This window comes from Lycorma delicatula, chromosome 1, assembly GCF_047948215.1.
Source record: "Lycorma delicatula isolate Av1 chromosome 1, ASM4794821v1, whole genome shotgun sequence".
NCBI lineage: Eukaryota > Metazoa > Arthropoda > Insecta > Hemiptera > Fulgoridae > Lycorma > Lycorma delicatula.
The window spans coordinates 36,026,987-36,040,200 of NC_134455.1; the positions used below are offsets into that span (position 1 = coordinate 36,026,987).

General features: G+C 32.4%; 1 protein-coding gene across 1 annotated transcript; it reads left to right on the forward strand.

The window, feature by feature from the left end:
* Window positions 1-721: 721 nt before the first annotated feature.
* LOC142317474 (uncharacterized) lies at window positions 722-1,096 on the forward strand. The gene has a single exon (XM_075354040.1). The coding sequence runs from the start codon at window positions 722-724 to the stop codon at window positions 1,094-1,096; it is 375 nt and encodes a 124-aa protein (XP_075210155.1).
* The last annotated feature ends 12,118 nt before the right edge of the window (window positions 1,097-13,214 follow it).

The window sequence follows — 13,214 nt, forward strand, 5'->3', positions numbered from 1 at the left end:
AGATCACAAAAATTAATATTCTTTGCGAGTATTTGGTAAATCCCAAACAGTCTGCTAGGAATATTAGTATTAAGGATGAAATATTTATAAGAAACGTTTCAAAAACAAAAAGAATTCACTCTTGCTTGAAACTAACAATCAATACCCGAAAAAGTTAACTTTTGGGTTATCATTGTAAGTAATCATGCGATTGGAATATTATTCATTGATGACAATCTTGCAGAAGCTCTGTATTTGCAGATGTTAAGAGACAATTTTGATCGTCTCGGTGATTAAAAATATTACGGGTGTCATCCGGAAGAATTCTTGAAAATGAAACCGTTTTCCAACAAAATGAAACCGTTTACTTCACTTCAATAGAAAAGTAAGAGACATCTTAAATGGTAATTTTCAAGAAAAACGGATAGGTCAAAGAGGATCAGTGAAAAGGCCAGAAAGTTCATTAGATCTAACTCCACTAGACTTTGTTGTGGGGCAAAGTAAAGTTCACTGATTACAAAACACTTGTAACAGATATTGAAGACTTGGAAAACAACATAACTGACGTTTGGAATCCCTTATCTTTTTGTCCATATAAATGTAAGGAGAGCATTTCAAGATAAATATACTATTAAAACGTTTCACCTTTTTTATGAAAATTAGCTTTAAAAATGAATAAAAATGGTTTCAATTTCAATAAAGCGAAGTGATTTTATTTTTACCCAATCTATTGGGTAAAACAATGGAAGAAGTTAAAGATAAGACAAACCTGTCGCTAGAAATAGTAGCTAGATGGTTGCATACAAGAGGGTTACAATTATCTGTGAATAAGTGTAAATATGTCAAGTTCACCGGACGTAGGTTACTAGAATCGGTTGATATACACATCGATGGTCACAGAATAGAGGAAGTACAGATGCTAAAATATTTGGGAGTCACATTGCAGAAGAACTGTCGTTTTACAGAACATGTTTTAAAAATATGTGATAGTGCAGAAAGAATGATGAGAAGTTTGAATGCGTTAATGTCAAAGAAGAGAGCACCAAGGGCTTCGAAGAGAAGACTTCTTGCGTCGACAGTGACTTCTGCAATGTTGTATGCCGTTCCGGCATGGTAGTCAGCATTCAATATTGGAAGGAATAGAGATAGAATGAAGAAGATACACACGGGGGTACTCTTAGGAGTTGTATCGGCCTACAGAACGGTCTCTTATGAGGCTCTCTGTGTCCTTTCTGGAGTTTTCCCTATAGATCTTATCGCTAAATACAGAGTTGAGAAATATTTAGGCAGAACAGATAATGAAGTAAAAGAAGAGCTATATAACTTATGGCAGCAAAGATGGCTGGATGCAGGGGTAGCTAATTGGACTAGATTATTAATACCTATGACTAGATTATTAGATTAATATGGACAAGTAGGCGTCACGGTGAAATGGATTATTATGTTACACAATTTTTAACAGGGCATGGTTGTTTCAATGCATATCTTCATAAAATTGTCAAAAGAGATCAGCCTATGTGTATGTACTGTGTAGAACAAGATGATGTTGAGCATACCATTTTGAGATGCCACAAATGGCAGGAGTTAAGGCAGTATGCAGGTATTAGAGGGAAAACTCCGAAGGAAACAGTTGATTATATGCTTGATAGTGAGGTAAAATGGAAAAAGGTTGCTGATTACATAAGAACAGTTTTAAAGCAAAAGAGCATAGATGGTGGACAGCCTCAGCAGTGAGAGCCAGCATGCTGAGGTGTGCTGGTTTCAATGATCTGCTGAGGACTCCTTGGGTGTGTTTGGTAGGAATAAAAAATAACAAAAGATCCATGGGCCACATCATGGGGCATTGAGGTATGGTGTGGCGCCATAAAGTACAAAAATGAAAGAAACCTCAAAAGTGCCACCGGTTAGCCCGACCTGCCATGCCGGTATATAGCCGGTAGGTGGGGAGGGCTAATTAGAGTAACGGACACTCCCCTAGGTGGCGTAATACCATCAAGTCGGTCCGGCCCAGGGGAGTAGAGGGGAAAAAAAATCTATCGGGTAAAGTATAGTCAAAAATCTATCAGTTTAGTCAAAATATAAGAATCAGAAATTAATAAATTAGCATCCTTATTCAGCAAGCTTTTGAATATTTAATATCTTGAAAACGGGTAGAAATATCAAAGCATGACTTTTTCTATCGATTTTTTCGTTAAGATTTATATCAAATTCAAGTATCGTATGACCAAAGTAACAATTAAAAAATAAAGTTGAATCCAATATAACGGAAACAAGATTCTACCGCTTTACAATATGGTAAAAAATAGTATTTATGTCCAAATTAAATATAGTAATGTTCACGATTTCCTAAGTTAACACTTTTGGAAGAAAAGGGAAGGAATTAACTTTTCATGCACTGTGTATATTGATGCATAATAGAGTAATAGCATTTTATTCAGCTATAAGTTAATTTTGATCAAAAGTTTTGCTTTCTTGTACGATGGTGCTCTTATTAATATTACTTGTGCCACTCTGTAATCAAATTTTTAATGGCTTTAATGGGAGATAATTTTTAATACAGAAATTTTGAACTTAAGAATAATTATTTACTATTATAACACATTTACAATATACGAGAAAGTAAAATCTGTTTAAATTCCATAAAAAATTATAAATTATATACTTTTATTTTTAGTACCAACAGTAATTAATTTTTAGAACTAACTTTACGTGAAGGTAACATATTTCGCTGATTTAACAGAAATACTTCATTTAAGTTTAATAGATAACCCAAACAGGACATGTATAAATTTTAATATAACACACAAACAAAAATATTTGAAAATACAGTTTCGAAATTCAGTTTCACAACAAGATTCAAAATTATAGATTTCCATCCAGAAAACCAATCTCTCCGAAGCAAATATTTATATGACATGCAGTTTGATGTAACACAACTCAAACCCATATTTTATAAACATGTTTTATATACTGAACCGACACAACGTTCGAAAGTTATTCATTTGCTACCGGTGTACAACCTCTAAACATACGCATAGAAAGAATAAAGTACAATAACTCTGACAAGTTTTATTTTAAAGGTATTGATTATTTTTTAACTAAGTTTTTCTTATATACTTTACGCAACTAATTCTATTTTATCACACAATCATAGATTGTTAGAATATTTCGATGCCAAAAGTATTTTGTGTATGTAATATGAAAAAAAATCTTTCTTTGGATTTCTATATTCATAAATTAAGTAGACAACTTCTGACGGTAACAATTTCAAAAATATAAACTTCGGTTAGCCGAATTAAATTAAATGTTAAAAACGATTGCAAGGTATTGTTGTACACTTATACAGTACACAAACCCCTATTATATAACCATAAATTCACCTAAAACGAACTTTCATCAGATTTCTTAGCGTACAGGTCATACAGTATTCTGCGGTAAGATAGTTAATAAATGTAAACCTACTCTTGCTAGGGAATGAATGATTTTTAAGTCTTTACAATTATAATTTTTAAAAGCAATATTTTTTTGCATTACTCATCCGACTTCGCTCATCCTATATATTTTCCAGTTGTAATTAAAAGCACAAAAAGATGTAGGAATATGCGAAAATTAAGGAAAGAACTTGTATTTGCGAGTGGAATACTTTTCCTTCGCAAACGTTGCTCTGATTTTGTAATGAAATCTCTGTACTACGCTTTAATCGAAAGCAGATTGAAATATGGCTTAACGATATGGGGTAATGCTTACCACATCCTACTGCATCCCTTGATCGTGGGACAAAAATGTATAATCAGGACAATCTAAGAAACCTCGTCTTACGAATCCGTTACCAATTTTTGACAGTGGGACTTAAAAACCTTTTATCAAAAAATAAAAATCTTTTATCTTAAAAATCTTTTTTATCAAACGTGGATAAAAACAAAAAAATTACTGTTGGCGAGTACACAACCTGCGATCACTCGTAAACTTCATACTACCAGTACCAAATAAAATAAAGAAATATTTCGTAGCTCTTACCTTTACATAGCTCCTCGACTTTACAATACTACACACAATGAAATAATGAACTTTACTTATGCAAAATTTAAATCTAATATTAAACGATGGCATTTAGAAAAATATAATGTTGACTGCTTATTTCTTTAAGCTGACAAGATGTATCTTCTCTTTATAGATACATCTTTATAGAATACAGTACATATCTTCTCTTTATAGATATGTACTGTATTCTTCTTTTTTATTTTATTTTTTTAAATGAAATACTTTAGAACGTATTAACCGCTTCTTGATATAATATTATAAATTGATCAAATTAAATTAACAACAAAACACAGTTAAAGAGCTGATTTATTAAACCTCCAAATGTACTTTCGCAAACCACTCGTATCATCAGATGGTGACGTTATGCTGATGTTATGATTAAATAAACAAATGAAAACATAAATAAATAGTTTTTTGAGTTTTGTTTTTGTCTTCAGTCATTTGACTGGTTTGATGCAGCTCTCCAAGATTCCCTATCTAGTGCTAATCGTTTCATCTCAGTATACCCTCTACATCCTACATCCCTAACAATTTGTTTTACATATTCCAAACGTGGCCTGCCTACACAATTTTTTCCTTCTACCTCTCCTTCCAATATTAAAGCGACTATTCCAGGATGCCTTAGTATGTGGCCTATAAGTCTGTCTCTTCTTTTAACTATATTTTTCCAAATGCTTCTTTCTTCATCTATTTGCCGCAATACCTCTTCATTTGTCACTTTATACACCCATCTAATTTTTAACATTCTCCTATAGCACCGCATTTCAAAAGCTTCTAATCTTTAATATCGAGTAATATTATTCTCGTCAGACTAATCTGACCGAGGCCTTTTCACTAGACTTAAAATTGGTGGGTTTTTCAGATGAACCACCAACCATCATAGGATTTATTGTTGGAACTGAAATTTTGGTCCCACGAGTACCGGCGATATAACGAACCACTCCAGCAGAGCGCACACGTACTGGAGCTAAAGCTAAATACAACTGGGTTCGCCCTGGTGCCCAGAGAACATCGTTCGAGGCTCACTACGTACAGTTATTCATCCATCGGCACGATAGTTCCCACCATGGGTTATGGTTGCGTTACCCAAGTTTAAATGTAAGAGAAAATTTTGTTGGAAGTTATGTAGTTGTGTAAGGGTATATGTTGTAAGTTATGTAGTGTTCTTGGCGATTATATTTCTCGATTCATATAAGAATGGATTTATCTGCAACAAAGAAAATTTGTTTAACAAACCGAAATACGAAAATCTCCACATTAACAGCATAACTGCAGTACATTTGATCCAATATTTTATCATTACTAATCTCATCCATTATCTCCATATTATCAAGTAATTACACGTTTGCGTATTCGTTTGCAATAATAGAAGGCCTTGAACAGTCTACGCATACGCTATTTTGCGATTACATTATTAAGATAGATTTGCCGCAATTATATAAATTTTTGCTAACTTACTCTTGAAGTCATGAAAAAATATAGCTGCATAAAGGATGACAACATTTGTCCGTGCACAAAGTATACCGTCATTATTTTAGCAAAGCTCTAAATTCTGCATTACTTCGCCAACAATACGTCACCGAGAGCAGTAAGAAGTATTCGATCCCAACGAGAGGTTAGATGGCTTTTAAAATCACCTAGCATTAAAAAGTGGAGATGGAACTAGAGATAAGAAATTACGGATGTTTAATTCTATAAAGTAAGAACGCGATTGGAGTTATTGCAAAAAAAAAAACAAAGTGAAACGTGCATGAACCGAAACAGGAAATCCGAATATTATCGATTTTTCTTCTCCGAACAGCTACAAATTATTTTCACTTTTACATAAATAAAAGAATCCTGATGCAGTATTTAATTAAAACAATTTTAGAGTACAGATCAAATTAGAACTCTTTTCTTTGTTTTCTGAGTCGTGAAACTTTCAACTAACATAATAAAGACCAAGAAAAAATAATAATGGAAAACGGCCGTCATAAAAAGGAAGAACCGTGTTTAGAAGCAATTTATTAAGAGAAAAGAGAACAGAAACTTTTCAAATAAACATTTGGTGCGATGCGTGAAATTAGGTTCCTTACGGGTTCTGATTTATTAAGCAAGATTGCCGTGGTGGATGGTCCAATGCATTGCCACCGTACAGTATACAGAGTAACTCTGTTAGTAGCAGTATTGTTTTGGGTCTACAACTTCGTTCACTTCCTTTAGTTCCTACTACAGTATTTGCTACTGCGGTTGTGCTAGTTCGCTAAACTTGTTCTCTGAAATAATTTATTCATTCACCTTCATAATTAATAATATTCATTTAACATTACTTGTTCTGAAATTGATATAATTTTTTTTTTTATAAATAATAAAGGGTTAATTAAAAATAATATGTAATTAAGCAAAAACTATCTATGTACTAACTAACTATAATATGTTTATGCAAAAACTATCGCATGAAAATAAACAAGAACAAAACAAAAGTAATGAAATGTAGTAGAAATAACAAAGATGGACCACTGAATGTGAAAATAGGAGGAGAAAAGATTATGGAGGTAGAAGAATTTTGTTATTTGGGAAGTAAAATTACTAAAGATGGACGAAGCAGGAGCGATATAAAATGCCGAATAGCACAAGCTAAACGAGCCTTCAGTAAGAAATATAATTTGTTTACATCAAAAATGAATTTAAATGTCAGGAAAAGATTTTTGAAAGTGTATGTTTGGAGTGTCGCTTTATATGGAAGTGAAACTTGGACGATCGGAGTATCTGAGAAGAAAAGATTAGAAGCTTTTGAAATGCGGTGCTATAGGAGAATGTTAAAAATCAGACGGGTGGATAAAGTGACAAATGAAGAGGTATTGTGACAAATAGATGAAGAAAGAAGCGTTTGGAAAAATATAGTTAAAAGAAGTGACAGACTTATAGGCCACATACTAAGGCATCCTGGAATAGTCGCTTTAATATTGGAAGGACAGGTAGAAGGGAAAAATTGTGTAGGCAGGCCACGTTTGGAGTATGTAAAACAAATTGTTGGGGATGTAGGATGTAGAGGGTATACTGAAATGAAACGACTAGCACTAGATAGGGAATCTTGGAGAGCTGCATCAAACCAGTCAAATGACTGAAGACAAAAAAAAAAAATGTAATTAAGTTACTTAAAACAAAATAGATTTCTTTGTTTAATCTATGAAAGAACCTCATCCAAACACCTCTGAGAATTTTTTTATTAGCGGTATAATATCTATATTATATTAAGGCTACTATTGCATTAAATTACTTAATTCGCCTTTCATTATAAAATAAAATTATGAGTAGATTTTCTTTGATTAAAATCACAATGAACATTTTCAGTTGTGATGTCGTCTGTATTTCCTTGCTAGTAAAATAGAAACACGTTGTCTTTGTGGCTAAAGTAAGAGTGCAATATTATTATTATCTGTCTTCTTTTTAGACGAAATATCATTACTGTCAAAATATTATTACGTTAAACAAAAGAATATGCCAAAACAATTTTAAACAGCATCTGATTAAAAGATATCTTTTCGGTTGCATACAAACGATTAATTAAATCCAAAAATGAATTATTGACCAATAAGGTTGCTAACTAGACCCCGTATGAAGAAATGTACTGTCCATAGTATCAGCATTAAGTTTGATAAATTTATACGAATAGTGCATATAATTTATAACTGAATTATTGATAATAATCGATTATTGAATTAATCGATTTTAAGAACTTAGACTTTACATGTTTAAATTATTATTTAACTACTAAGTTATGTTTATTCAAAATTGAATTTTCTTTATATATTTATCAATCTACTTATTCATTCATGTTAATAAAAACTGAATTATCGACCCAAGGTTGAAAACTAGAATCCCCCATGAAAAAAATGAGCATTAATTTTTTTTTTGGATGGGAGAAAAACGTTTTCAAGTTATCATCACCCGTAAAATAAATGTTAAATATCAAAAGAAAAAAATATAAAATTAGCAAATATAAAAATTAAAACAAATTAAAAAAATCTTAAACTAATATATATAAAAAACAAAAAAAATAACTTGCACCTACTGTCACAGATAACTAAAAAATTACTTATAACTATTATCACCGACAAAATCTTAAAAATAATTAATATAAAAATATATATATATATATAATATATATATAATATATAATAAAATATATATATATATATATATATAAAACTAAGAAAATGAAAATAAATTTAACGAAGTCCGAGAGAAATGTAAAGGGCTACTTGTCAGATAACAGAAACTTTTTTTTTTTTTGTCTTCAGTCATTTGACTGGTTTGATGCAGCTCTCCAAGATTCCCTATCTAGTGCTAGTCGTTTCATTTCAGTATACCCTCTACAACCTACATCCCTAAAAATTTGTTTTACATATCCCAAACGTGGCCTGCCTACACAATTTTTACCTTCTACCTATCCTTCCAATATTAAAGCGACTATTCCAGGATGCCTTAGTATGTGGCCTATAAGTCTGTCTCTTCTTTTAACTATATTTTTCCAAATGCTTCTTCCTTCATCTATTTGCCGCAATACCTCTTCATTTGTCACTTTATCCACCAGTCTGATTTTTAACATTCTCCTATAGCACCGCATTTCAAAAGCTTCTAATCTTTTCTTCTCAGATACTCCGATCGTCCAAGTTTCACTTCCATATAAAGCGACACTCCAAACATACACTTTCAAAAATCTTTTCGTGAGATTTAAATTAATTTTTGATGTAAACAAATTATATTTCTTACTGAAGGCTCGTTTAGCTTGTGCTATTCGGCATTTTATATCGCTGCTGCTTCGTCCATCTTTAGTAATTTTACTTCCCAAATAACAAAATTCTTCTACCTCCATAATCTTTTCTCCTCCTATTTTCACATTCAGCGGTCCATCTTTGTTATTTCTACTACATTTCATTACTTTTGTTTTGTTCTTTTTTATTTTCATGCGATAGTTCTTGCGTAGGACTTCATCTATGCCGTTCAATGTTTCTTCTAAAATGCTAACATTTTATTCCAGTCTACGTTATCGAATGCATTTTCGATAGAAAACAGAAACATTAACATGAAATTTATAACAGTTATAAAATGAAAACAGTTGTAACAACAGTAACATTAAATATTATGTAAAATACTCATATGTCGAAAAAATAAAATCATCCGGTTTAAAACATCTTTGTCATTGCCCAGAATTAGACAAATGTTCTTGGGCAATTTAAATTTATAACACAAGGGCGTATAACGCATGCAGTCCACAAGAATGTGGCGCTCAGTCAACCGGCAGTTACATCGTATGCATACCGGTGCGTTTACTGCTGACATCAGATACCCGTAAGTAGGACTCGCATATCCTATCCGCAATCGACAGAGGACCACTTCCTCACGACGTATCTTCCTGTAGTAAGAGTCAGAATCTTTAGTGTTCCGGAGGTTTTTATCTACTGTAGCCATTCAGTTATCTCGTCACTGCACGAAGAGTGAGTTTTCAATATTTAATACAGTCTGATGTAATAACATGAGTAGTGAAGAATGGTTGAACACATGCGTATTTACATGCGCAACGGAATCTGGACGTTCATTACCATGAATCCCTACGTGGCTAGGGATCCAGCAGAAACTCAATTGTTTGTTGCGATGGTTCAACTAGGCGATTGCATTGTAGATTTCGGTGACGATAGGATGTCAGGATTAAAATTTTTTAAGGCTTGGATAGCACTACACGAGTCGTTATAATTAATCATATGACGGTACTTAAGGTTAATGATATTCAAAATCTTATTTATAGCGTATAGTTCAACAGTAAAGATACTCGTAATACCAGGTAGACCAAAAATATAGGTCATTTCATTTACAATAAATACTCATCCAAGGGTATCCTTCTTTTCCGATCCATCTGTTTATACTGCTGCGTCTGAATTTATCTTGGAGAGAATATAGTGAAACATTTGCTGAAAGAAAATAGATGGTGTTGATCCTTTATTGTATATCGTGAGGTCAACCATAAAATTTATAAGGTTAATTCTCCACGGAGAATATGATCACGGATAAATTGGAAAGGCGCGTCGACATTTATAAGGTACAGTATACGTCGGGTACGTACAAGTGCAGTATAACGTGGATGGTCATCATACCTTCGAAAATTAGCATTTTCAAGGACTGTGTCAAAAGCCGGGTAATGGCTATCCTTTAAGACAGGTAAAATAAGATGCTAAAACGTATCCCAAAGTGATGACTCACCCCAGCCAACAAGGATGCTTACGATAGGGCTTGATCTAAATAAACCTGTAGCAAGCTGAAGGAAAGCATGTTGTACAGCATCCACCGTTAAGCATGTTATTATGCGCTGAAGAGTAGGCGACTCAACCGTAATCTAAACGGCAAAGAACTAAGGAATAGTAAAAACTCAACGTACATGACTGATTGGCTCCCCAATTGGTACTGCGGAAAACTCGTAGCTTATCTAAAAGTTCGGAAGATTTTGTTTTTAATTCTTTGATGTGTATGACCCACCGTAAAAAAAACCTAAAAATCCGTCATCAAGAGAGATTAGCTCTCCGATTAGAAAGACTTACGGAATAAAGGCGAGAAAACTTTTCCCGCAGGCGAGAAAAGACTATACATTTTGTTTTCTCAAGTGAAAAGATAAAACCGGTAATCTTGGATCAACCTTCAAGGGGAGATATACTCGTATACTTAATACACTACCCTGAGGTACTCCATTCTCCAAGACGACGATACCTGAGAGAGAATCTCCAACAAGAACGCGGAAAGTTCGGTCATTTAAGAAACCTCTCTAATAAAAGCAGGCATGTTGCCTTTGACTCTCGATTCATTGAAGGTGCATAAAATACCATGGCGTATTTGCCACATTGGAAAAATAACAAATGTATAAATTTACTGACTGCTAATTTTGAGCCTATTTTTAACAATTCAATATTTAACCAAGAATTAGAAAAAAAAATAGTTTTGTTTTATTTCTTGCGGTTGAAGTTTTATTTCAAAAAAATTTAGTTCGCTTTATTTTTTTTTTTTTTTAAATATGGATTGTCTAATAATAATTTCTGTTTATATGAATACAAACTTTGCAAGAATTATGAAGGCTAGAAACTACGTTTTCAAAAAAAAAAATTATTGCGGTGAAAGATACTCTCATGAAACTTATGCAAACGCTATTTGAAAAGTGGGAATATATATGTATATCTTACTCAGTTTAAAAACTTAAAATAAAATAAATTTTTAGCAAAAGAATAATCCGAACATCAAACTTTTTGTTTGTGTAAGTCTAGTTAACATTTAGAATATCAAAGAAGAATACTACAAAATAATATACAGTAATTGTATTTATGTGATGGAAATCGCGTTTTTACTTGCAAGAAATTTTTTTAGCGCTGTTTTTATCAGTTTATTGGTGTAACAGCTATGAGATAATATACATGTGTTGAAAATTTTGTAAAAATCAATAAAACTTTAACAATAATAATTTCTGCAATAGGCTACCAACACGGATCAGTTCACGAGAATAATTTGTCATTTCTGTAATGGAAAGGAGGTTAGCAAAAATTAAAATCTATAATTTTTACGTTAAATATAAATTTGTTGAAATAAACGAAAGGATGGGGTAAGCAATTCTATTTTGAAATGTATTTTTTCATGTACAGTACTAAAAATAAAGCTTAACCATCAATAGTAGATTGTTTAGGTCTGGAGGTAATAATTCAATGTTTATACGCAGTAAAGCTGCGGTCGCAGAACAGACTTGACGTGCACGGTGAATCGGGCAGGAGTAAAGGGATATAGAGAAATACCGGAGAAAGAGAAAAACACGGTCGGGGGAACGGGGGAAACCCCCTGGGCGTTATTTTGTTGTTTCAGCCGGGTATATGGCAAGAACGAAACAAAATAATATAAAAGCTGGCCTAACCAGGTTACCGGCTTATCACCATTTGTAAACCCCGGCTCTTTCCCCATAGCAATCCACCTACACCCGCTTACCCCTAAAATTCCAACCCATCCAACACAACACCCTTTCTCCTTTTGCTTTGCTGATAACATAAAAAATAAACACCTTTTGCATACAAATAAATTCATTCCCGTAATTACATTTTACTGCAATTCATATAAATATTTTTGAAGTGCTCGCACATCACTGTAATGAGTCTGGCTTTTTTTATATTAGAATTTTAGCAGTCTTTATCAAATTTCAAAGCCGAGCACCATCATTTTTTAAATAATTAACAATTACATTTTATTAAATAAAGGTTATGAATTTTCTCCTAAACAAAATAATATCTCATTTGCTCAAATAAAAATGTAATTAACCAATTTTCAATACAAAAAATCGATCAAAATAAAAGCAACTTATTTTCTAAATTCTTGAAAACAGTGTTAACTTAAAAAGAAAAAAATATAAGGATCTTTCGTAATCCCAGATTTTATTTAAATAACCTGCCCGATAGAGAAATATATATTTCATAAATGGGAAACTGTTCCAATAATTTAAAACTTCAACACGGAAACTGTCGTAATTCAACAACTTTAAAGTTACGGAATAGAATATGTAAAATACTGAAATGTGCCAAATATTAAAAAAAAAAAAAAAAACACAAAAGTAAAACACTTTTTTTAACTCTGTAATTTATACCGTTAACACGACATTATCGTATTGAAATTAACTTCTAGGAATACATTCGGCGAGTTAGTTAAAAACTTAAAAAATGTTTGTTTCTCGTAATAGAAGGTATAGGAGCTGAATCAATATTATTTCTTTGAATGTAGATAGAATTCTACTCTTTCATAATATACTATGTAACTTCGATGCTTCTTCTAAATCATAAACTGAATGATTATACACATTATTGAAATGAATATTTTTTTTTTTTGTTTCAGTCATTTGACTGGTTTGATGCAGCTCTCCAAGATTCCCTATCTAGTGCTAGTCGTTTCATTTCAGTATACCCTCTACATCCTACATCCCTAACAATTTGTTTTACATATTCCAAACGTGGCCTGCCTACATAATTTTTTCCTTCTATCTGTCCTTCCAATATTAAAGTGACTATTCCAGGATGGCTTAGTATGTGGCCTATAAGTCTGTCTCTTCTTTTAACTATATTTTTCCAAATGCTTCTTTCTTCATCTATTTCCCGCAATACCTCTTCATTTGTCACTTTATCCACCTATCTGATTTTTAA

Excerpts from the sequence above, each read along its gene's own strand:
- LOC142317474 (XM_075354040.1), top strand. The coding sequence starts at position 722 with ATGGAAGAAGTTAAAGATAAGACAAACCTGTCGCTAGAAATAGTAGCT.